Source organism: Vulpes vulpes, chromosome 7 (genome assembly GCF_048418805.1).
Source record: "Vulpes vulpes isolate BD-2025 chromosome 7, VulVul3, whole genome shotgun sequence".
Taxonomy (NCBI): domain Eukaryota; kingdom Metazoa; phylum Chordata; class Mammalia; order Carnivora; family Canidae; genus Vulpes; species Vulpes vulpes.
In genome coordinates, this window is record NC_132786.1 from 73,818,543 (window position 1) to 73,845,317 (window position 26,775).

Consider the following 26,775-nt stretch of genomic DNA (forward strand, 5'->3'; position numbering starts at 1 on the left):
AACCAGAATTAGGATACAGTCCTATGGGAGGGTTACAGAAAAGCATATGCACATTTATGTGAATCCTCATCTTCCATGGTATGAAGAAAAAGGGTTATGCCTAACACTGAAAAATTAAGAAAGAATAATATAAACATTTTATTCAAAAATATAGATTAGCTAAGAATTGAAAATGGCTGTTTCAAGGGACTGGGAAAATGGACTAGTACATTTCTTAATAAGCCCAAAAAATTCTATAAAATCTTTATGCATTAAAAATAAAAACTTACAAACTTAAAAATTATATACAAAAGAATATAGCTTAGTACTACTCAAAAGCTGCTGCCAGTCTTCAACAAGAGAAGGAGCTTGTACCAGAACATAAATCAACTACTTCACTGAGAACATTGCTGACATTTTTTTCTCTAGCAAGCTTTTCTTGATGAAAGTAGCAATGCCTTGATCTACATTCTGGCTCAAGCTCCTTATATTCTATCAAGGCTCTTTGAATAGGGCTGGTAGAGATTAAGGGTCGGCATACTTTTCTGTACAAGACCAGATAGCATGTAGGCTTTGCAAGCTATACGGTCTCTGTCACAACTCACCTCTGCCACTGTATTACATGCATAGACAACGTGTAAACATGTAAACAGACAGACATGGTTATGTTCCAATTTATTCCTGACATTGATATTTAAATGTCATAATTCTCATGTGCCACAAAACATTTTTTTCTACATAAAACCCATCCATATTTCACAGGCCATACAAAACAAGCAGGGGGCCAGACTTGGCCCCGGGGCCATAGTTTGCCAATCCTGGGAAAGACCCGTATAATAAACTTTTTTTTAAACACCTTGTGGAATAAGAGTTTCATGTAGTATTTTCTTCTCCTTTTTATGCTTTTCTCCTATTTAAAAAATAATAATGCTGAAGAATTTCTAAAACTCAGGAAGTTTTAAAACCATTTATCTACCTACAAATACATTTCTCTCTACTCTCTAAGTAGGCCTATATCCAAATGACCTAAATTTATACTATAGGACAATAGCTATTCCCCATAATCCTCAGATAGTTTTTGGAGGCAACTTCCTCTATTCTGCCATTTTAACAAACAAAACTTCATTGTAATGAAAAAACCCTCACTCTTTCAAAACACAACAAACATATCCTGGAATCCTAAATTTAAAAAGGAAATGTGCCAGCTCTTTTCTAGTTACCAATGAAGTCATATTTAAGAAAAATACAAAGCTACTGACTTAATCATCTCAATTTTTGAATTTCTTTCTTCAGCAATGCATTAGTTCCCCCAACCAGTGAAGGCCCAAAAACCATTCAAAATCTTCTGGGTTTCTCTAGAAGCTCAGTTTCAACTGAAGAATGGCCAGTAAAGACAGTACAAAAGAATAGGACCCTCCTAAGCCTCATCTACATCACTAATATCCAGCCTTTCAAAGTGATGGTGAAAACCAGAAGGCCTGACTCCCTTGCTGAGTGAATGATCAACCTTCCACTGTGCAGCTATAGTCCTAGAACAGAACAGATTACAGGAAATATAAGCAGAACCACGTAAGTTCCAGTTAGGTAGAGCAACGGTGTCGAAGTTTCCAAGCTAGTCTTGTCCTCACACAGAAAGGAAGTAGGGGTTCATTCTAGTCTATTCACCAAGATTTGGAAGATGTATGGAGGAGTATCCAACGAGGAGTATTCCTACTAATGTCCACTAAAGACCCAATCAAGGCTAACTTGACAGCTGCTTAGAGACCACCTACTACAGGAGGGAGAGAAGACACTTGAGTACTCTGCGCCTTATTGCTTTGGGCATAATAAAAAGGAAAGTGAAGAAATTCAGCCAATTCCTCAAAGACTTAAAATTTTATCATTCTGAGAAACCAGTCCAGAATTTTCTAGGCTGACAGTGCCACCTAGTGGCTTTCCATCTTAAACTCACTTGGGGCAGCCACCTTTAAGTAGATATAGATACGTTAATTAAGCTCTTTAAATTCATAAAACCAAAGCTTCCAGCATCTCTTGCCAAAAGAAAAAAAAAGACTGGAAAACATTACAGCAGCATTTTGGGAAAGTGAGGAAAACAGGTCTACCACTCAAGGTACCAAACCCAACAACTAAGAAAACATACAGCACCGTTGCTGGACCCAAACAATCTATTCAACAGCACTAGTTCCTGTCAAAGGAATACACTCCAGACACTTCAGGAGAGCTCTCAGAAAAAAACATCACATGAGAAAAAAACTGAAAACCACGAAAGTCCCAAAATAGGAAGAAGAAAAACTTGAGGTCACATAACACTCTGACATAGGAAATCTGAGATCCATCTGCTAGGCAGACAGAAGTCCCAAAATAGGAGATATTCCAAGATGGCAATATCCACAACTTTAAGTCATGAACTTCTAAATGAAGTTAAGCAAATTATGACAAGAAAGTTCTTAGGGTTTCTAAGTCCCCTGCAATAAACAGACACATGCATGCAATCATTGCACATACATCCCCACACCACTGGCTTGCCTTAAAATAGAAATGCTTCACTCTGGGTTGACTGTTCAGATCTTTGTATTATTACAATGTCCACCATGCATCTTAAGATGCCAAGAATGACTCACCTTGGCAACAAACTGCTTGTCCTTTTGGTCCAAATTAGCAGTGGGAGCCACATAATCTCTCCATATTCTCAGCCTGCGTTCCTTGGCAAACCTGGCAACAAAAACGAGGATGCAAATCATTCAGACGGGTCAGCAAATGGAATCTGCCATCACCACGGGAACAAACAGTACAGAATCCTACTCTACCTCAGATAAGACACCCAAGAGAAAGGCCACCAGTGAAACCAGAACAAGTGTGAAAGCCTCAACAAAGAGTGTATAGAAATGAACTATCCAAGAGACATATATAGCATACACCCTTGGCTGGTAGATCGAGGTCTAGGTGTGCAATTTGTCAGGCCCAGACAGTACAAGTCCATCTTGAACTAGGTCTTTAGTTTATCCAGTATCTTCTGGGAGACTACTAAATGGGAAGAAATGGGAAGAACACCCTCATCTAAACAAATATATTTTTAAAAAAGCATAAGTCCAATTTCCATTTGAATAAAAAGCATCAGCTAACCAAAATTTACGTGGAAAATAAGAACAAAATTGTCTCTGTAGTACATCTAAAGAAAATAAGGGACAAAAATCCAACAGTTCAGACAAAAGTGAAAAAAACTAGGTTGGAAGACATTTGTTTTACAGTACCAAAATCATGAGGAATTTTTCAGTCAGGCTAAGAGAGCCAAATGGAGTATGTGCAAAGATTTTTTAAAAACCAGTGAACAGGGGATCCCTGGGTGGCTCAGTGGTTTAGCACGGCCCAGGGTATGGTCCTGGAGTCCCAGGATTGAGTCCCACATCAGGCTCTCTGCATGGGACCTGTTTCTCCTCTCCCTCTTCCTGTGTCTCTGCCTCTCTCTGTGTCTCTCATGAATAAATAAATAAAATCTTTAAAAAAAAAAAAAAGTGAACAGCTATATTGACAAATACACTTTGTGTTTTGTACTTACAAAAGTCTTTATAAATAAGTATGAATAATGGATACATGTGCAAGGGAAAGGAACTATTTCTGAAAACAGTATTACTTTTTTTAAAAGAAGCACTAACTGAGAAAGAGACAAAGTAGCATGTAGTAGTTGTTGACAGAGATTTAACAATGCAAGCAAGTCAAATACAGCATGCAAAATAGCAGGCAAGTAATCACATATTATTGAAATAGGATTTGCATTCCTTGCTGTAAACCTGTGTTTTCATGATGAACACTCTAAAAAATCCATAAAACCTACAGATGTTATAAAACATGTAGATACTACTGCCATTATACTCGCTTTCTTCAAAGAGAGGCAGGAACTTAAAAAATGCAAAAAGAATTATCAACCAAATTTATATTTAGAATGATGGACTTACAGGATTTTCTGAACAACAAAAAAGTTTTTGAGCATCACAGAATAATCAGGTATTTGGAACACTGTATTTGGTAAGAGTATTTTATCTTTTGACTTTAATTGTGGAACATAAAGAGTTTTATACAATCATTTTTTTAATCAGATATGCCGAATCTATCTAATGGCCCAGATTAAAATCTACTTTTATAAAAAGTTGCAAGTCTTTCTGCTTATAGGCACAGAAGGATATGAAAGACCCAAGGGGGAAAAAAATCTAGTCCTCCAATCATATTCTTGCATATCTCTTAGCTGCACAAGCTTAGTTTTTGCCTCAAAGGCAAAAATTGTAAAGTTGTCAAGACCATTATAATTTTATGATTCTGAAATAAGTCATACAACACACCTTGAGAGCAGATCATTGTCATCAATGTTTGGTGGTCTTCTGCTTAATTGTATGCTAGGAGATGGTAGCTGGGCCTTTCCCCAAGCATCAGCTCTATTCATCTACTCTTGCTACCTGCTTCATTTTCTTCCATTTACCCTACTAAGTTAAAGAAGTTCACCTACACCTGGATATTCTTAACCTTGACACTTGAAATAGCCACCCAATCTTTGGAATATCCAACTATTGTTCTTCTGGAAATAAGTTACTTCTACATATGCTTTAACCACAAAGCACCTAGCTAAAAACGTGACAACAGCACCCCATGGTGAAGAAACCCCACACCCCCGCCTCCGTGAGTGGGACCAGGCCTAACCCAGAGGCAGCCCATCCAGGCGCCTCCCATGAATTCAAGCAACAAAAACATTCTGTTTTTCCGAGATAAGAAAACTATCCCCCCCCGCCCCGCCCTGACTGGAAAAGTCCCTGAACATGGTCGTGTTGACCTTCAAAGAAATCAATCATGTCATAACCCGAATGCTATGCTACTCCCGCGGTTTTTTGCCTTTAAAAGATGCCTGTAATTGCTAATCGGGGCTCTGCCACCTTTGAGGCGGAGAGCCCGTTTGCGCAAACGTCCAATAAACCCTCTTGCTTGTTGCATCTGCCTGTCTGGGGTCTGAGTCTCTGGGGTGTCCACCGGGACACGTTGGCACCCGTGAGCCAGGGTCCAACAATGGTTGCATTAACATTTTTAGGGATGCTTCAGGGATGCCTGGGTGGCTCAGTGGTTCAGCACCTGCCTTCGGCCCAGAATGTGATCCTGGAGTCCTGGAATCAAGTCCGACATCAGGCTCCCTGCATGGAGCCTGCTTCTCCCTCTGCCTATGTCTCTGCCTTTCTTACTGTGTCTTTCCCTGTGTGTCTCTCAGGAATAAATAAATAAAATCTTAAAAAAGAAAAAAAAAGAAAACATGCTTCAACAAATGAGGGCATGAGGCCTCACAATAACAGGATTGAATGGTCCTGTTAGATAAAGATAGACCCACAGGCTCTATCTTTCCATCATACTCCTGCCTCCAGCCTGCCTGTTTGGTAGTAGCTCATAAGTGATTATATCATCCTCGAATGAGCCTCAAGATTTTCATTCCAAATGCCTGAAACTCAGAATTTCAGTGAGGGGCTTGGAAGAAAAGTGACTCAAAAACATTAAAGAGCAAATCTGGTGAAGAACAATTTCTGAATAAAATCTAGGCCTTACTACACAGCAGCGAATCAGACAACCCAAAGATTTATAAGTAACTCTTCTATGAGATCTTAGCCTCTTTTGGAATTTCCTTAATCCTTTACTGAAATATAACAAATACTGACATAGATAGGTGAGAGAAGATCACTAGATTTCTTTCCCTAAAGACCCTAAACAAGATCCTTGACTGGAAGGCTTCCCTGACAGACCTTACCTCTCAGCTGCCCTCAGCTTCTCTGCACCGCGAGTATAAACTGCAATCGACCAATCCACACAGCGTGCAAAGCCTTCCTTGAGGAGGAGCTCTGTGATGTTGCCATTCTGAAAAACAGGGCACGTGAGAAGGAAGACACAAGAAAATCCATTTCTCTAGACTTCTAACATAATCAACAACCACAGTCTATACTGCAGTTCATCTTAAAAAAAAAAAAAAAAAAAAAAAAGAAGAAGAAGAAGATGGGGAAGAAGGGATGAGATGAGGAAAAAGGGTAAAGCTGTTTCTCTCCATTTGGAAATCAGCCCTGAGATGGAAGACACCACTCTGTAGCAAGTCCTAATAACCTTGGCTTCCCATCCCCACAACACCCAGCATAGTAACTCTTGCTTAATAGGAATAAGATAAAAGTTAGTGGCATTGAATGGAACTGACATTTCAATAGTTCCTCTGGAGGATGTTATTCTTTAGTAGAGATTACACCTTATTATTTCCTTCCCTAAGATCAATTCTTACTCCCCTTTTCAAAAGGAGAAAGCTGAAGAATGGGTTGAGGAGGGGTTAACTGCAGCTCCATTTTGCCCTGTGAATTACAATTCCCATTCTACTGTGACAAAGAGCCAGCTGGTAGGGCATAGACAGACAGCTAGTTCTCCAGAAGAAAAAGACAAGACCTTGGTGCATTTCTAAAACAAGCCTCCCAGCCCTCCACAACAACTGTCAACAACCGTCATGAAAGAATTATCTAGCCAAAGAATAAGTAACAGTAGTATGTCCTATCCTGGATACAGGTTACAATAATGAAAATTCACTTGCACTTGGATGGTACAATATAAGGTCACTCCCTTTCCAGAAGGAACCCACCTAACCAAAGCCTATGTCTGAGTAGAATTGACAGGCACAACTAGAAGAACATAAAGAACCTATTTCCTGCTCAAAGGCAGAGTTAGGAGGTAACTAGATAAGGTTTGGAGTACACAAAGTAATTTTTCCATAAAAAGGTTTCATCATCGGAATTCCATCAATACTTTTTTTTTAAGATTTATTTATTTGAGAGAGAGCACGTGGGCAGAGGGAGAGAAGAGAGTTCCAAGCAGACTTCCCACTGAATGGGGAGCCCAACAAGGGGCTCAACCTCATGATGCCTGAGATAATGACATGAACCAAAGCCAAGAATCAGACACCCAGCTGACTGAACCACCTGGGCACCCTGGGTTCCACCAATACCTTAAACCTAAAGAGCTACCCCCTAGACCTACATACAAACTTCAGCAATCTTGTTCTACACACTTCAGTGCCTCCTGCTCATCTGTGGGGCAGCCCCTCAAATCACCTACTCTCAACCTCAAAGACCAACACCTGAAGAAATAGGAGTTTCTCTTCCCCTGACATACTTAAAATCTGAGGTTCATTTTCTAAAAGTAAGTTGGATACATCTGTCCAATTCTATCGGCTAACTGGTATCCCCCTAGAAAATGGCTCAAAAATCAGAGGATAATCCTGCCAAGATATTTAAAAGCTTTTTAAATACAGAGAGAGAGAAGAGAAGCAAACCACAGCCCATCAAACACCAAATGTACTCCTAACCCCACACAGCCCAGTCTGCATGTGCACACTCACTGGATGAAGGATGGTACCCAAAATGTTCTGGTTGTGGCAGCTCTCCAGAATGATCTGAACATCTCTCTGAAGCAGTCGAGACTCGGTGAAAAATTTGGCTTCTGCAGCAAAAGGCTCTGGTGTTTCACTGCCATCTGCTTCCCGTCGAAAAGTTGGGCACTGAAGCAAAAGGAAAGTAGGTGGGTATGCAGCCTCAATATGAGTGCCAGGTACTCTCACACCACACCAAACCATCTAAAACCACAAACATAAAGCTAAGCTAGCAAAGGTCTCAAATCAGGCTTTCTAATCCCTTTTTAAAACATATTGGTAAAAGTGACTAGAAATAGCATCTTATTAGACTTCTTGGGAAGGCAACTAAAACACCTGTCACTATCATGGGGAAATTTTAAATCACATTTAAGAATGCCCCCTTGCCAAGAGTCACCAGTGTCTAGTAAAAATCTCTATAATTTCCTTAAATCAAAATGGCTATTTTTCATTGAGACAAGCCATTCTCAGCGAACTTCAGAGCTTCTCGTCTCTCCTTTGTCTCAACAACCTCTCCACACAGCCCACTCCAAACAAACACTGAGTACTTCAAAAAATAATTTTATTTGATCTCTTAAGAATAGTCCCTCGGCAAAATTTACAGTGTAAAGTACTATAATCAATGTTAATAGCCCATACTAGGAAGAATCAGTAAATCCAGAATCCTAGAGTAGAGGACTATAACTGTCACTGAATGCTTCCACAAACCCTATATATCCACCCCATAGCCCAGTATATGGTCTGACCTTGATCCCTGACAGCATGACCGTAACCAGGTAGTAATCTGGGAGGAGCAGGGCCCTGACCACACTGCCGTCCCGCACATGCTCGATGATAGCTGTGTGACAGAATAAACAGCTTAAGTCATTAGCAAAAGTTGTGCCAGGGATAAACAATGTCCAATCAACTGCATTTAACACAGTTCCTCTCCCCAAATTCCCCCTGAGAAGTGCACTAGAAGATCATGAATATCCACATAACAGACTCTTCTACAAACTATTCCTGGGAAGACAGATTAGATTGATTTCTAGGTCTTCTCAACTTTCTGGGATCTAATGGCTCATACCAAAGCTTTGTTATCGGTAAGCTAGGCTGCTCATCTGAGTTACCAGGTGCCCAGCAAAAAATAAGTAATAATACAGATTTGGTAATAATTTTACTCAGTCTGTAATTAACAAGGTCTCAAAACTGGGCCAAGAACTACAGTGTGTATGAGTGTGTAAAAATGTGTCTATATGTATACAGAATACAGTTTCAGGGATATTACTGAAGCAGCAGCTTTTAGAAAACAGGAAGATCTCAATGTGGAAAATTACCAGTGATCTACTACCCTGCACCAGCAAAGGACTAACTAACCTCTGTCAAATATATCTGTTGTAACCTCAACGAACTGGATCCAAGTTACCTTCCAAAATACCATGGTGCTGCTGGACTCTTAACAATTTCCTTTGGATACCAAGTAAAATAGTTTTTAAAAAACCTCAAAAAACTTGAGAATAGGAATCACTCTGCATCATGTCTGTCCTCTCCCACCAGCCTTACCATTGACAGGCTTCTGATGATGTGAGTCCACAAAGTGCCTTGGGTTCTCAATGGTGTACTTGAGGTCCCGGATAGTATGTGAACCATTCCCCTCACTCCACATTCCTTTCTTAGCTGCCTTCGCTTGTTCCTCACATTCCGAGAGCCGGTTCTGCTCAGGACTGGGACATGGAAAAAGAAACACACATGGTGAATTCACAACAGGGGGGAAAAAATTCAGGCTCTTCTTTGAACTCTGGATTTCTTCAGCATCTGCTCCCCTTGAAAAGACCAAAGCATTTGTTTCAGATCTATGGCTGCAGACACAAGCCTATATAACCAAAAAAATTACCATGAGTGCAATTTCCCAATTCCAGACTTGTTGCCTCAAACAACAGATTTGCTCATAAGAGCATTTAATGAGAAGATGCAAAGAACACACATCTCAGTACTGCCACCATCAGTGATTACAAGAGAACAAGTTGGTGGCTCAGAGGGAAGCCTCTGGAGGGGGAGGGGTACAGCTTCATTTAACTATGCTAGACTCAGGAACTGGAATCCAGGAAGAGCTCAGCAGGACACAGAGCAAGGAAAGTGACTAAGAACCACCCTTACTCCCTATTGTCTACAGAACAGGGCAGGGGAATGCAGAGCAGATACAGTCATAGAGGTCATCCCAAAACTACTTACACATTCAGTAAGACCAGCTAATAAGTAAAAGCAGTTTGAAAAGCTTCCATTATGAAAATGGAAGACTCTTCCTTCATGAAGCAGGAAACCAAATATAGATATCAGCTAGGAAACCAGAAGACAGACCAAAAAACAAAACCAGAAATGGCTCTTCTCTCTCTCACACCACACACACACTACATACTACACACTACACACACACACACACACACACCCTTGAGCTAAAGTGAACAGTGAACTCCAAGGCCTTTCCACAATCTCAATACCCAGTTCCATCAATAGCTATATGCATAAATTGAATCTCTCACCTTGAGCAGTAGGGATATCTGAACAGGATCCCTGACCTATAATTTCTTAAACCAGAAGTCTTCAGTACTGTTTTCTCCCCATTACCCCTCAGAAAAGTCAGTCACCTTCTTGGGAATCCCATACTGCAATCAGAATTCAATAAAAAAAAAATGTAGCTTAAGAGATAGAAGCAGACATAGAAACTGAAAAAAGGAAAATTTAAGTTGAGACAGCTCTGCAGAAAAAAAAAGATTGGGACTCCAGAGGGAAATTTCTTTGTTGAGATGGTATAATAGAGCTACGAGCTTTTTTTTTTTTTTTTAAAGATTTATTTATTTATTTATTCATGATAGACATAGAGAGAGAGAGAGAGAGAGGCGCAAAGACACAGGAGGAGGGAGAAGCAGGCTCCATGCCCAGAGCCCGACGTGGGACTCAATCCCGGGACTCCAGGATCGCACCCTGGGACAAAGGCAGGCGCCAAACCGCTGAGCCACCCAGGGATCCTGAGCTACGAGCTTTTAAAAAACTTTCATTCTGGTTGCAAACTGGATTCCCCAAAAATACTGCAATGATAATCATGCCAACGATTTTAAGATACAACTTCAGCTTCCAAAAACACCACCTAAGACAAATGTCTTTATTCAATTAAATTCTCACATGTCCACCCCCCAATTATAGGTTCCAAAAAATGTCTCTCTGAAGCTAGAAGGGACCCAAAGAAGTATATGGTGAATGAGGTGGCCTCAAAGTCTATGAAGACAGAAGAATGAAAAAAGTGCCTTTGCTCATCCCCATCACTGGTACAGTTCATGCAAATATTTACCTAGAGCCTTTTGTACACCAACAACAGTCATATAATACAGCAAGGACTTAATGATTTAAACAGCATCTTTAGCCTCCAAATTACTGATGTAACACATCACTTTTCAGAGACTAAAGTGTTAATTAAAGCCAGCTGCAATCCATCCTACTGTGAGCCAACACTAGTGAACTTGAACATGATACATGTGCTATAAAGCTTACATAACTAATACTCATTCCCATTACGTTCACACTGCCATTAGCTAAATATACTTTTACCTACTACTTAAGCATTTACAGATTTGCAGACCAAAACAGACCTAAAAGGCTTTGGAGAAAAAGAAAAGTTTCCCTGACTTTAAAACAGGACCACTGAGGGACGCTTGGGTGACTCAGTGGTTGAGCATCTGCCTTCAGCTCAGGGAGTAGTCCCAGAGTCCTGGGATCAAGTCCCACATCAGGCTCCTTGCATGGAGCCTGCTTCTCCTCCCACTGTCCATGTCTCTGCCTCTCTCTGTGTCTCTCATGAATAAAAAAATAAAATCTTAAAAAAAAAAAAAAAAAAAAAAAAACAGTACCACTCAGCCCTTTTTTGGTTTTCCTAGATTCTAAGCAGATTTTGTAGAATTCAACACAACTTAATTTTCCTTGCACTTATTTCTTGCATGTGATATATCATGTATCTGTTTATTGGTTTCTTGTCTGTCTCCCCATTAAAATGTTAGCAGAAGCTGTTTGCTTGTTCACTGCTGTATTTAGTGCCCAGAACATAGCCTGGCACATAGTAAGTGCTCAATAAATCTTTTGGGATGGATGAATAAATACTCTGGAACTAAATATCTATGGCATATGGCATAGCCTGTTGGCTCTTATGAATATAAAGAATAGAGGTGCCCTGTCTTAAAGCTTGTTTTTAAAGGATTTATACATGTCAGATGCCACTAATGAATCTTGAGTGACCTCCTGGCTCAGAATAATCCACACTGGGACAGGTATACCCTAAAAGGCAGGAGAGCACCAGAAGTTACCCACTATATGCCAAGGAATGGTAAAGAAAATATAGCAAAGCCAGAATTGAGCTGACTACCCATCCTCCCCTGGGCAACCCCAGCTCTCTCATGGTGGAGGGGAAGGAAGTTTGAGGAGGTCAGAAGAGTAATAAATACTTACTTATTGGCTCTCATGCCTTCTCTCCGGGTGGCCAAGCCCTCTGCAACCAGAGATTCTGCAATGTTTTCCCCACTGGTATCTGAAGAGGAAAAAGGGAATTAAATACAAAATTCAAATCTGTCTCCAATAGCAGCAGAGCTTGAATAGAACCACTTTCACCCTTAGCTCTTCAAGAATGATGTTGCCAGGGAATTGGACAAGGCAGCAATATAGTGTTGGGTTTTTCAGAAAATCTCTTCTCCGAAAATGTTTAGTCTTGAAGACCCAAGGTCTATAAATCTTCTTCTTTAAGACTTTGTTTCTAATTTTCTTGTGTATCTCCCAGGTCAAAGGCAATCTTGGGAACTACGGAGACTGAAAGAAAGTAAGACACACAGCAGCCCAAGAGAGTATAAAGAACACTGACCTAAAGAGCAGAGGCCTGGAGCGGAATACAAATTCCACCACTTAATAGCTTAGACAAGGTCTTTCAGTATCTTAATTCATTCACCTATTAAACGGGAAGTGTGCCTGCCACATGAGTTCTTGCAAAAATTAAACTACCATATCTGTAAATCTAGCACGGTGCCCAGCACACAGCAGAAATTAAAAGCAAACAAACAAACAAAAATAGTACCCACACCTGTACAATCAAACGGATTCATTTAGGATTGTCTATCACATTTTACACAGACAGTCCAATTCCTCTCAGGATGCCCTATCCTCTGCTCCAAGAGGACACCAAGACAAACTACACCGTAGTCAAAGACTTTCTCCTGCTCTCAGAGACACAGGGGCAGAGGTGGTGTCTAGATTTCTAATCTATCATAAAGCAGCAGGCAAGAAATATGAAGTTAAACTTAAAACCCAACCTGATTAGGTTCTACTTGAGCACTTGAAACATTAATTGCATTTCCATGCTATTGAAAAAGCTTTCAGATTCTGTATGCTCTTAAATCTCCTCTTGTCAGACAAAGCAATAAAGGAAGACATCTGTAAAGGAACTGTGGCATAAAAATCTTTAATATGGCAGAGAACAAGATCCTAGATAAACTGAAACAGAGGAATCTAGCTAATAGGTAATGTCAGCAAAGAATAAAATTCTGTAAGATTTATATTTAATACAGTATATATTGGCTTCTGTAAGCAGTAACAATATACGCATCACCCTCAAGCCCAGCCTAAATGCCTTGCCATTAGCATCGCCCAAATTGCTACAGAAGCAAATTATAAGCTTCTTTTCCTACCAAGGAAAGTTAAGATGAATATTTATACAATGAATTCTCAGGTTCATAATGGATCACAAGGACCTTTCCACTGAAGTTACTGTTGAGGCCAGACACAGACACACACAGCTATCTAACATTAGCAAATATTACACTGGTTGTTTCAAAGCAACAGGAACCTCAAAGAGTAAAAAGTCAAAAAGAAGGGTTTAACAAATAAATGAAAAGTTGAGCAGTAAGGTGGCAAGAGGTCAGAGAGTAGAAACAACGAAGCCCAGGTACAAACAAGATGGGTAGGTCTTAAAACTAGCCAATCAAATGCATGCCAAATAGCTTTCACTGTCTTGGCATAGGGCACTCTGAAATGGCCACTGGCTGGCCCACTTCTAGAAAGTGAGTTCTCATTACTCTTTCTAAAGGGAGAAAAATATATTTCCCTGGGCTGAACTCCAGCAACAAAATGTGGTGGACAGAATACTGAAATGGGGAATTTGTAGGCCAAGGATCTTATTCTTGCTTAGTACTTATCAAATTACAAAATTGATTAAGTCACAAATGGGATGGTATTCTGAGCAACAGAATGACTATTTTCTCCAGAAGTCAGAAGATTAATCTTTTTTTTTTTTTTTAAGTTCTAGGTCAACCACAAATTCTCAAATTCTACCATTCTTCCCCATCAGAAAAAGAAGTGAGTAGCCATGAAATAGGATAAACATATAGAGACTGATTATCTAAGCCACTCTACCCTTTCATTAGAATTGGTATGGAGATTACCTTAAACGAGCTAGTGAAAATATTAAACTTTGAGTCATTTAAACCTTTAAAACTAAAAAATGTAGATAATTCCAAACATTCTTTCAGTATATATTTATTGAGCACTTTCTATATACCAGGTTTCAGTACATATTCTTTCAGTATATATTTATTGGTCACTTGCTATATACTTGGTTTTATCCTAAACACTAGTCCATTACCATGCTACATTATATTCAGTTTATAATTTGGGTCAATTTAAAAAATGAACTTTCTAAAAACAAAGAATTTTAAATGTCAACTTCTCTTAAATACTTAGACCATTTTATTTGAAGACTAAGTTTACCTAAAAGAACTCTTGGGGCACCTGGGTGGCTCAGTTGGTTGGGCGTCTGTCTGCCTTTGACTTGGGTCACAATGCCTGGGTCCTGATATCCAGCCCCAAGTCACTTAGCAGGGAATCTGCTTCTTCCTCTCCCTCTGCTTTCCCCACCCCCAGACCGCCCCCTCTTGTGCTTACTCTCTCTCTCTCATCAATGGATAAAATCTTTAAAAAAATAACTCTCAGAGGTGGTCACTTTACAGAGGTAACTGTGCCTGACATTTTGTGTCAGTTTCAGTGAAGTCTCTGGCAGGGTAACAGAAGACTGACCAGCTGTTATGGAATTGCAATTTTTTAAAGTGATAAAATCCTTGAGCGACTGCATTTTGAAAACCACACACTTCTAGTCTTCCTAACCAGCAGCCATCTAACAATAATGCTTAAGTGTTTTATTTCCTACCAAATTATTTGAATTTTGGGTAAAAGGCAAATTTGTTTCTCTTTCTGAAAAGATTCTATGTATTTCTATAATTTCCCATTCAATCAAAAAGCAGATGGTCATCTGTCTGGAAGGCTAACAAGAGTGTTAGTCTACTGGGTAAATCAAACAAGATATCTCAGGGTCGTCCCTAACTCACTTTCCTAAGACCTCTACAGTTAAAATCAGAATCTTAAGAGGATGTTGTTAGCTGCTTGCTTACATGCAGGTATTTACTGACTATCCAAGTCAAAAGATTATCTAAAGCAGCTCAGTTGAAAGGTTATTTTATCAGAGTCGGAATTTAATCAAAGATTTTTTTAAAAATACCTCCCAAAATGGCTGCTTTATGGAGGACACCCTACCAATCCTTTCAATGTTCTATTTCTGTTCAAACTCCATTCCACAATCTTATTTTCCTCTCCCTCTACCAAATCCAAAACAATCAGAACACCTAAGACCCCATGAGCCATCTGGCCCAACTAAACAATAGGCATATGTGCATGTACACATAGAATTACTGAGTACATAGTCTGTGCCGATAGCCAAGTACTTTACTATTACTATACTATTTATTTCAACTCTCTCAATAGCTTACAAATGAAAAGACTAGGACTCACAAAGGCTAAGAGTTAAATAAGGGTACATGGCAACAGAAGTCAGAATTCTAACCCACCTCTACACAACTCCAAAGCCTGTGTTCTTTCTATTCCATTGCAAAACATGTAGTTTGCAAAAACCCACAAGCCCTAAACAACTTTTCCTTTCCTAAAAAGCCCCAGCAGAAGTAAAGCCACAAGACAGATAAAGGAAATAGCAGATGCCATAGGAATTCAGTTAGCACTAGGACCTAGAAGCACAGAGCCACTGAGTTCCACAGGGTGATGGTCTAAATACAAGAATGCTATGGGTGTACTACGCACACATAAACCAGGCCAGGAAAACAGGCACAGGAGTAAACAAGGAGCAGGAATCAGGGGTCTATGCACCATCAGCTCCGGTACTCAAAGGACTTCCTATTACCCTATTAAAACTGTCCTAGAACTACCTCCACCAGAACTCACAATGGCCTTCCATCAGATAAAATCTGATCTTTGGAGAAACTTTAGACTCAGAGAGAAGTCGGTCCTTTTCTCCTTGCTAACTCACCTTTTCCAAGGTAGATCATGCCATACTCTCGCCCCTGGGGAGTCTTGTTTTCTATCGTGAAACAGACTTCCTTCCCAATCAGCTTCTTCCGAAGGAACTCTCGGGCAGGAAATGCCCAGGCCTGAAAGACAAAACAGATGCGTCACGTGAGAACTGTCTAGTTCCGACCACAATCAGCATTCAAGGAACTTCATTCCTTTAATACCCTGGCCCTACGCTAAGCCCTGAGGGGAATATAAAAATGAAATGCACACAACATAGATTGCATTCTTAGGAGGCTCATAAAAAACAAAGGATCTCACAGTTGGTTTAACTAGCACAGGCCCTAAAAACAGGTCTCATAGTTGCTCAGATACTGGCTGTAGTACTTTCTCCTCCATCACTTCCTATTCAGACTATAGTTTACTTCATGAATTATAATTACCAATAATTTTATAGCACTTGCCATAAGCCAGCCACTATTCTAAATGCCTTAAATTTATCAATCCACTCCTGAATGGGAAGTCCAGTCTCCAGGAACTCACCTGGTCAAAGGGAAAACATTAGTAACTACCACCTCCATTTGTTTGCCTCTTTCCAGTTTACAAAATGCTTTCACTGATTAGTAAACTGGCCTGAAACCAGTTCAAGGCACCATCAGAGCAAAGGCAAGGTTCTAGTGCTCTTATTTCAGAGTCTCCTGCTCATGGAAGAGCCTTGTTTCTATCATTTCCCTCACCTTTTATTTTATTTTATTTTATTTTGTTAAGAACTGGAGAATTGAGAAGGACAAGAACTATTCTCCCCAAAACATCCTTTCCTGCTCTTGTCTGAAGCTGTACCAGTGCTACCCAAGTCCCAGAATCTTAGGAAGACACCAGTAACAGGCCCTGGTAAGGAGTCATCCTGAGAATAGTTCTCCCCTCTCATCCACCTAAGGCCCTGACACAAGGGGTCAATCTCCATGTGATCTCCAGATGCCTGCCCCATCATTTTTAGGATAGTACAAGGGAGAGGTCTCCTCTGAAGCCATCCTGTCAGTCAGCGGCTGCCTGTACTGGAACTTATAATTCAGATGCAGCTCAGTGCCCCCAAGTTCCCTCAGAACAGAAATGAAGGAGGAGGAGGTAAGAGTTCAAGGAATATAGGATATATAGGAGTTCCTGTGCAGAAAACATCCGAAGTATGAAAGGGAAGCATGTATATGATATGCATACGTTGTCTATTACAATCACCCAGAGCCACAGAGCTCGGGCTACACATAAGTAAAGGCAAACAGTACATCACTGGTCTAGAAAGGAAGTCTCTACTAATCTTTTCAGACTATTAAGATTATTCCATGGGGTTATCCAACAAGCTTTTCTAAAAGGAAGACCTCTGTATAACTTCTCAGAAAGCAGAAGCCAATCAAAAGATGGCAGTCCACCAACCCGCTGGACTGGTATTCACAAAACTAGTACTGTTATATAACAGTAGTTATAGTTGGTAATGCTTCTAGGAAGAACTGATCCTGTGTACGTTTTCTGAAAGAAACAAAAACAAGCTTATCCTCACTCATCTAATGCTCTTTCCTCAAAGCACCCAAGAGCAAAAGAGCAAAGTCACTCAATGGTCATAGAAAGTTCACCATATTTTTGTGTCCCATTTCCACCCTCCTGCTCCACTCCCTAAAAATGCCACCAAAAAAAGTCTTGTAATTGAAAAATAAGCCCAATTATCAACCACATCACAAAGACCATACTGAACAAACTAACACAGCCTCTTCCATTTTTATTACCTTAGTAATCCACTTAACTCTAAAAACATCCTCAGCTACAGATCTAAGGTTAGGATCCAGTTCTGAGTACCACATTAATACCTAAAATTCAGTAACACACTGTTTTCCTAAATACTTGGAAAAGCTCTGACAAAACAAAAAGGACTTTGGTAAAATTCATTTATCACGGGTCAGTTCACAAGGAACTATTTAGTACCTAGCACCTATGGGGAAACCTGCAATTTCTACCAACTACACAGAAATACTAAAAGCAAAAAAAAAAGAAAAGAAAGAAAGAAAGAAATACTAAAAGCTTTTAAGACTTGCTGAAGGGGCACCCTTCTCTTAGGACCTCATACCTCATATTTTACAGCTGGTAAGTCACTGGGCAATAAGAGAAAGCCACACTGGAGATCTTGGAAAGGACAGATATATGCCTAATCCTTTAAGAAAAAATAATTTCTATAACCTTGTTTTTAAACCAGCCTTCTCCAATTGTGTTTCATCCAGGTTGGGCAAATTCACAAACTGCACAAGATTTTAGCTATGAAGACAGGCAACTAAGAGACCCACAGAAGCAAATGACCACACATCACTCCTCACTAGGGCAAGAGAGCACTCCAGGACAAATCTTTGTGCAACCAGCAGACAGCTTATCTGCTGGGGAAGGCTATCCCAACACAGTCTCCCAGAACAACTCTAAGAATTAAGTATAAGGAAAGATGTCCAAAGCATTTATCAAATAAGATCCAGAATGGCTTCATAGGGAGGATAGCTGTGATCTGGTTCATGATGTCCCAAAGCTCAATTTAAGAAGCAAATGGCTGTTAAGTAGCCAAGTCTCAAAATTACTTCTTCCCTTTAGAATTCTCAACAGCAAGCAACGGAGCAGCTGGCACTCTGCACCGACTCAAGCAAGGTCTAAGGTCTACTACAATGAAATAAGGCTTTTTAATTCCAATCTTTTTTTGAACTAGGTAGACTCCTTCACTACTAAACAGTGTATGTAAATCCTTAAAGCTACCTACTTTTGTCCATGGCTCAGGGTTCAATACTTCCTGTCCCATCTTCTAATCACCTCACTCACTGTACTCTGTATGTATGAAACCAGTTCCTCTCTGCCCCACCACCCTAATTCTCAAAAGCTTCACTAATCGTAGACTGTAACACTCATTTCTGTATTTCTCATGAAACCAACATACAGCTTCACACATAATAGGAACTCAGTAAATCTATGGGAAATAAATGTGTAATTCCCACAGTGCCCATCAGTGCAGTATCTAAGCTGCCTAGAGTAGCTAGGCAACGCTGGGGATTAGCCTGGAACAGGGCAGTGACGGCTGGGGACATACAGTGGAGTTGCTTTTACTGCCACAGAACTTAGGAGAGATCTGAGCTTCTTTGAAAGAAAGTATCATGAGTGAAGGCAGAGAATAATCAACCAAATGATATGCAGGACAGTGATAAAATGAGAAGCAAATGAGGAATACCATCCTTGACTCTATCCGTTAAAAAAAGGGAAGGAAGGAAGAAAGGAAGGAAGAAAGGAAGAAAGGAAGGAAGAAAGGAAGGAGGGAGGGAGGGAGGGAAGGAAGGAAGGAAAAGAAAAGAAAAGAAAAGAAAAGAAAAGAAAAGAAAAGAAAAGAAAAGAAAAGAAAAGAAAAGAAAAGAAAAGAAAAGAAAAAGAAAAAGAAAACATGCTCCAAGACAAAGGAAAGCCAGAAAGAAAGGGTAAGGCCACATTCCACAATCTACTGATCCCCAGAAAGGAGATGCTCAGGTTTTTTACCCTCATTATTCGTATTTATTCACTGTATATCTGTTTCATGTCAGGCACTGCCTAAGCACAAGAATAGAGACAAGAGATAAGGTCCCACCCGCTCAAAGAGCTTACAATGCAGTAGAGAAAGACCTAAACATGGAATGAATGTGGGAATAATACGGCTAGGGAATAAATGAAATTTTGTTTCAAAAAGATCTGGGAGCATATGGAGAAAGGATTAGAGGGGAAGAGAATGAAGGCAGAAGGTCCATAATTTCAACATTCCTAGCACATCATCAGAGTGGAACAAAGAACAGTAGGAGGAATAATGAAGTTTCAAGGATAGAGAGGAGGTATCTTAAAGGAGGCAGACTCTCTAGGTCTTAATAAAGGTCTGGATGTCACAGGGGAAGGGTAGAGCAGGGAAATCAGGTTTCTGATTTGGGTTATCAGTTGGCATCACCAGTCACTTGAGCCAAAGCAGTTTCAAAAGTGTGGTACGGGGAGAAAACCAGATCACAGCACGGAAAAGAGAGACTGGATTATCAGGGCAGAGAAGTAGTGAGTGTGGCTAAGCAAGGGTGAAATCTGTAGCTATCAAATACTTCATGTCTCCAGGACCTCTGAAGTTACCAGAAGAAACATAGTGAGATGGAGTTGCTCTGGAAGAGAGAGAAAAAACAACAACAACAACAAAAAAAACAGCACACTGTACAAACACATGGAACTATAATGAGGGCTAGGATCAGATCAAGTAGTATTCTCTCAGCTAGGGTAGTTCCTGTATGACTTTACTGTACTGTTACATAGGATACAGTTAAAATATTTCAGAACAAGTTCCAACTGGCTTTGTGTTTCTCTGCCCTAGATTTCTATCCATGAATCAGGAAATTAAAACCCAGCCCCCTCCCCTTCTTTCTTAGAGGCTACATTGCTTCTTTCTTCTGGGGCAATGAACTTGATCAGCCCTAGCCAGCCAGGGTCAACTCTTCTCTCACAAGCACTCAAGCTGTTCTACAACACACAACTGAAACGAAAAGAACTATTACAAATGTTGGTCAAGAAAAGCACTCAGCATCCAAAATCTGAAAAATACTGCAAGAGAGTTAATCTTTAGAGTCTGGTCTAACAGTACTAGGAGTATTCAGAGTAACAGAAATTACCAAACAGCAGTAGAGATTAAAGGTAACATTTATCAAGTACTTTATAGACATGTGCTAAGCACTTCACATGATCATTTCATCCTCACTAAACAACCCCAGTGTCTACATTATCACTATTCCCAACACTTGTGGTCACTGATGGAGGACCAATGAAAAATAATTTCTTTGGCCTACTTTGTCATCATCCCATGGATTGCTGCTGACATAATTATGGGAGACTTTTCTCCATTTTCTGGAATATTGCTTCATTATTATAATTCAAACAAAATGCCCCTTCATTATAGATTTTTTAAAACTACAGTTTTCCTTAAATAGAACATCCCCATGAGCTGTGTTTCCTTCCTCACTTCCATGTCAGGTAATAGCAGAGGAAAGTGGAGGTACCAAACTTGCCCAATATCATCAAGTTGGGGAAAAGACAAATAACTAGAATCCAGAAATTTCACTTTTTTCCTTAAAGATTCTATTTATTTATTCATGAGAGACACAGAGAGAGAGAGAGAGGCAGAGACACAGGCAGAGGGAGAAGCAGGCTCCACGCAGGGAGCCCGACCCGGGACTAGATCCCAGGTCCCCAGGATCACACCCCGGGACGAAGGTGGTGCTAAACTGCTGGGCCACCAGGGCTGCCCCAGAAATTTCACTTTTGATGACAGCCAAAAGCACTACTTGCAAAGAGACAAGAACTGGGTTTCAAACTAGGAGAGCCAAGAAGACTAAACCATGCCAAATTTGGACTCACAGTTGTTGCTAGGAGAGTTCAAGGCAGACCAATAAGACAACAAGGTGGGCAGGCGTTAGAGGCAGGGGAACAACAGCACAATGGAGGGGATGCTGGGACACAAGGTCAGAAGTCTCTCAAAGTACCATAACACAATGGTTCTTGACTACTAGGCCACAAGGTGCCTTGAGAAACCAATTAAAAACTCCCTCCCTTGGGGCGCCTGGGTGGCTCAGCTGGGTATGTGTCTACCTATGGCTCAGGTCATGATCCCAACTCCCCCCACCCCCGCATCGGACTCTCTGCTCAGTAGGGAGCCTGCCTCTCCCTCTCCCTGCCACTCTGCCTATTTGTGCTCTCTTTCAAAACTCTTTAAAAAAAAACAAAAACCTCCCTCCATTAACAATACATGTTTACACAAATCCTTGCAAACAATTTCAGGGGGTTCACAGATGCCTTTAGGGGTGCATGGATCCAAAATTGAGAATCTGTAATAAAGCACAGGCATGCAGTATGTGACTACTTATGAAAGGAAGAGTCCCTGTTTGGACAAGTGATAAATCTCTCTGGAAGGAGACACAAGATACTAACAACATCAGATGTTTCACTCTCTATCCTTCTGACATGAAGAATTAAAACATAAATTAATAAATAAAAGAACTCTGCCATAATCAATGGCAACCTCAAATGACTGAGATGAAATAGTTCAACCTATGCCAAGAGAAGGAGTGAAAACATGGACAAACCTGAAAAGGCTCCTAGCTTATGGGAAAGGGTAGAAGAAAAAAGCCTGAGGCTGGGATTACTGCTAATGGTGGCAAATGTGTAAACCTACAAAAGCCATGTTGGGTTATGTCCAGAGTCATCATTCCTGTGACACAAAAATGCTCAAAGTATACACAGAAAGAAAGAGTACAAACTTGCATCAAACTAGGAGACTCGGCTATAACCTGGGTCCACAGCTTCAGGGAAGCCTCTGGAAGCACCTACCTCATCAGGGGTATCCTTTGCATCAGGTTGTGTTGCAGCCGCCCGGCGGGCAAGATTTCCGGCTCGAATGTTGCTAAGGTTGATCTGCCTCTCCGGAGGAGGCCCACCACGAGGCTGCCCTCTGACAATGATGGCACAGCCTGAGAGGACCTACGGAGGGGGAGAAAAAGAAAATTAGTTGTCTGGAGGTTAAGATCACTATAATATAAGTTGTTCACTTACTGTATCCCCAACATCTGAAACAGTATTTGGCCCCTTGGAGGCATTCATATATTCGTGGAGTGACTAAACGAATGGATTGTTTTTAATTGCATAAGAGAAATACCTACAGAAACATTGAGCCAGCTTCTGAAATGACAGACCCAGAAACAGAAGTAGGAATTAAGCAAACAATGGAAAAGTCATAAAATAAATAGACTGTTTAGGATAAAGAGGCATGTGAGACATGGAGATGAATGACCTTTGTAATTTCATCCCAGCAAGCACCACTACCCATGTTCTTTTCAATTATTAAGAAGTTAATGTCTTCCCATCCACACATCCCATTTTAGGATGGAAGCAAGCAATGGAAGGCCTTAGAAAAAAGGGAAGCTGAAGAAGCCCCTACAATCCATCGGCAAGGAGCAGAGTATGCCTAATGCTACACTTCCGTTGCAGACAGCACTCAGTCTAGACTAAGGGAGACATACAAAGTGATCTAGAAAATCCATGCTCTCCAGGAATAAAACAGAAAAATCAAAGAGGCATCTTACAGCTCCCAAGAACAGTAACACTTTTTATCTTTCTAATCAAAGGCACCAGGCATAGAACCCCCTTGCAAAAAAAGCTCTGAAGCTCACTGGAATTTAACTTAAAATATGTGCAGGAGAGAAGAAGGGAGGATTTCAAGTGGGAGAAGAGAAGAAAAGCCATACAGAAAAAAAAAAAGACAAACGTCACCCAAGCTATTCAAGTTGTCTTTGCTCAGCAAGGCACAATTTAATGAACAGATGGGCTCGAGCACTGGCTTCACTAGCTCTGAAAGACTCCCAATCTCACACTTCAAAACAAATAGCTGCTGAAAAATTAGTGGATAGAAGGTTGGAGAGTTCTGCCAATATAGAGATCTATGGTAGACAATACCATGGAGTTCTCTGTAAAAGAAGGATGCTTGGAAAGGAAGGAACCCCTGTATACAGTTGCTTAACTGATATTTCTCCCTCATCTCTTTAATTAATGCTTTAAATTGTGAAATATTAATATAAACACAGAAGCACATTTAAACACACACATACACATTAAAAAATAAGCAAACAACTGAGTAAACAGCACCCAAGTAAAGGACTAGGAACACTGCTGGAACCTAGGCTCCCCTCTGTGCCCCAGTTTACTTATAGCCCCTTTCCCTGTCACCATTATGAAAACCCTTCCCTTGCTTTCCTGTACAGTTTTACCATCTATGTATACATCTCTACACAACATGGTTTCATTTTTCCTATTTCTGAACTCCATATAAATCAAGTCTACTGTATGTGCCCTTTTGTCACTTGCTTCATCTGCCTTTTGTTTTTCTTGGCGAAACTCACCCATGCTAATGTAAAACGTCTTTATTCACTTTCATGGCTGTATATTTCATTGTATGAACAATTTATTCATCCATTCTACTACCTTTTTGCAGAAGCTGTTCAACAAACATACTTATTCCAATTAAAAAAAAAAAAAACAGTGCTCTGATTAATGTCTCAGTATCCTCAATACCTTAAGCACACAAACCTTGGTCTAAATGGCTCTCCTCTGGCTACACCAGGATAACATATAATAAAAGACGGTCTTTCTTATCTAGTTACAAGTCATGCTCTTCATTTACATCCTTTCTGATCAAGTGTTACCAGCAATTAAACTCTATAGCTTCCAACCAGCCTTTGTAACCACCTCTCCTGAGAACCCATGCCCTAGGCCATCATCCCTAGGAACGGACATTCTAAAAAGACAAGCTCTCCAAGTGAAGCCAGGAAAGAACAGGTATACTAGAGCACAGGATGGCTGGTGCTCCCAAAATGAGAAGCGCCAAAGGAAGTAAAGGAAAACAGCTTGGATGGGATTCGTTTATAGTCAAGTCTTCACAAGCAGCAGAAGCAAGAATAGCACATTGTAGAATACCTGTGCTTGAAATCATTCACACACAATTTCTGAATGGGGCTGAGGAGAGCCAAGCTACATACAGCATATAAACCAGAACATCTGTCCCCAGTGCCTGCTCTTCAGTTGTAGTCAACCTTTCACCGAAAGTAATAAGGCACTCTCAGGAGACCCAGTACTTTTCAGTGAGCCCAACTGGAAAAAGCTAAGGTCCATTTAGAAGAAAACCCATCTTAGCTAATCAAGGTAAACACAGATGAGTGAGCACTGATCTAGGCTAGAAAAAAAAATTCTTATTTCTCAAGTCTGACCCAAAAAAACAACAAAAACAAATAAATAAAAAACACTGAGAAGCTCAAGAACAGAACTGATGAGAAGAATCTCCTTTGTCCCTAAATATCAGAGGTGCTACCTCCAACGCTTCTATCTAGTAAACTAGATCCCTGGGGGGCAATGGGTCTATAAATATTACCCTAGCCCCAAAGAGGGCTGTGGCAAACAACTTGTGTACAGGAATTTTGCAAATTTTCCTATCTCCTCCTCAATCCCTGAATGCTATTCTAAAGACTACTGTGAGAGTATCTTTGCACTATTGTGCCAAATATGCCATTCAGACAAGAGTCAATGCTTGGATTAATTTAATCAGAGAGAGGACTTTAACTTAACAGGTTGTTTGACCCCTTTTATACTACTGAGTATATAAATTCAAGTAGCAGGCATCAATACAACCTCCTAAGCGACAAGAATAGATACTCATCATGGCAGGCATTGCCATTCCTATTCCCCCAGGAGGAAAGGACACATGTACATCTTTCCAGTGAAACTTGCTCCCCCTCATCTAGCCATAGCCATGGTGGAGAAGCAGGAAAAGACTGCGTCTGCAGACCATTAAGAAGAGCCCTATTTAAAAAAAAAAAAAAAAAAAGAAGAGCCCTATTTTGGGACGCCTGAGTTGCTTAGAGGTTAAAGCGTCTGCCTTTGGCTCAGGGCATGATCCCAGGGTCCTGGGATCGAGTCCCATCATCAGGCTCCCTGCATGGAGCCTGCTTCTCCTTCTGCCTCTCTATCTCTCTGTGTCTCTTCCTACTATTTACAGGAACTGAAATAGCATAAAGAAGGTGCAGTGTAGGGATGCCTGGCCTGAGTGGCTCAGCGGTTGAGTGTCTGCCTCCAGCTCAGGAGGTGATCCCGGAGTTCCGGGATCAAGTCCCACATCAGGCTTCCTGAACAGAGCCTGCTTCTCCTCCCTATGCCTATGTCTCTACCTCTCTCTGTATCTCTCATGAAAAAGTAAATAAAATCTTGGAAAAAAAAAAAAAAACAGGTGTAGTGTGTTGAACTATCTCCATTTCACTTTCTAAGGTTTGTTAAACTCCTTCCACCTGTCTTATTTCCCAATAGTCTTTACTAAAGTTCCTCAATTAAAAAAAAAAATTTTTTTTTTTAGAAGGAATGGGGGCAGAGGGGGACAGAGTGAGGGAGAGAGAGAATCCCAAGCAGGTTCCACACCCAGCATGGAGCCCAATGCAGGGCTTGATCTCACAACCCTGAGATCATGACCTGAGCTGAAATCAAGAGTTGGACATTTAACCAACTAAGCCCCCCAGGTGCCCCCCTCAATAAAAAATATTTTAATGGCCTTCTCTTATCCAAGGTTCCTCACCAAATAAACCCAAGGAGAAATAGCTTCTGGTGAAAAAAAAAAATACTTAAAGGGTGTTTAAAAACGAAAAAGACCAAATTATATATTTGATATTTATATATCAAATTTAACTTGTATCTCCTATAGCACACCAAAATAAATCATTTTTCCTCCCTGAAAGACCTGACATCTAAGTAGGTAATTGTTATTGTATTCGCTGACTGATTCATTTATTACATCAATGCAAATTTGAATGCCTACTATGTGCCAGGTATTGTTCTAGGCAAGTGACGTATTCAGGGAATAACACAGATAAAAATACCTACTCTTAAAGAGCTGACATTCTAGTAAGAGGAGACAAACAATAAACATAACAAGTAATAAAATATATTGTTTATTCAGAATTTAAAGTCAGAAGAAAAATGTTAAGATTGAGAGGAAACTGTCACAGACAATTGTTCTGCCAAAGCTGTACTGATTCATGTTGCAAACTTTCATAGATGCAGTAATTATCCTTAATTGCTAATTTATAGAGCATAGAAAGCAAATCCTATGTAAACAGCTTTACCCAATTATATTAATAAAATGACATACTCTAGAAAAACGATCTTAGCCCTACCTGATACATCAGGAGGTTTGTGAAAACAGCTGTCACCATGAATCAGTTTGATTGAGGTTATGGATTAGACATTTCTCAGCTCTGCCAATAAAGGTTGCAAAGGGACTGGTTTGATTCAGAAGACCTGGCTTCAGGGCACAAGCTGGACGGTGACAAAGGCTGAAACAAGCCAGCTAAGTAGGAAAATAGGGACTCAAACTATTCAAACCCACTTACAGGCTTAAGGGGAGATTTACCAACAGT

General features: G+C 40.4%; 1 protein-coding gene across 1 annotated transcript in view; it reads right to left on the reverse strand.

The window, feature by feature from the left end:
* SND1 (staphylococcal nuclease and tudor domain containing 1) overlaps positions 1–26,775 on the reverse strand; it is a 417,294-nt gene that overhangs the window by 364,177 nt on the left and 26,342 nt on the right. The window contains exons 2-9 of the mRNA XM_026010782.2: positions 22,154–22,303; positions 15,783–15,903; positions 11,876–11,954; positions 8,945–9,105; positions 8,149–8,240; positions 7,373–7,531; positions 5,753–5,859; positions 2,601–2,691 (exon numbers count right to left, since the gene is read on the reverse strand). Of these exons, the coding sequence (XP_025866567.2) occupies positions 2,601–2,691; positions 5,753–5,859; positions 7,373–7,531; positions 8,149–8,240; positions 8,945–9,105; positions 11,876–11,954; positions 15,783–15,903; positions 22,154–22,303 (960 nt within the window). The remainder of the gene's footprint in view (positions 1–2,600; positions 2,692–5,752; positions 5,860–7,372; positions 7,532–8,148; positions 8,241–8,944; positions 9,106–11,875; positions 11,955–15,782; positions 15,904–22,153; positions 22,304–26,775) is intronic.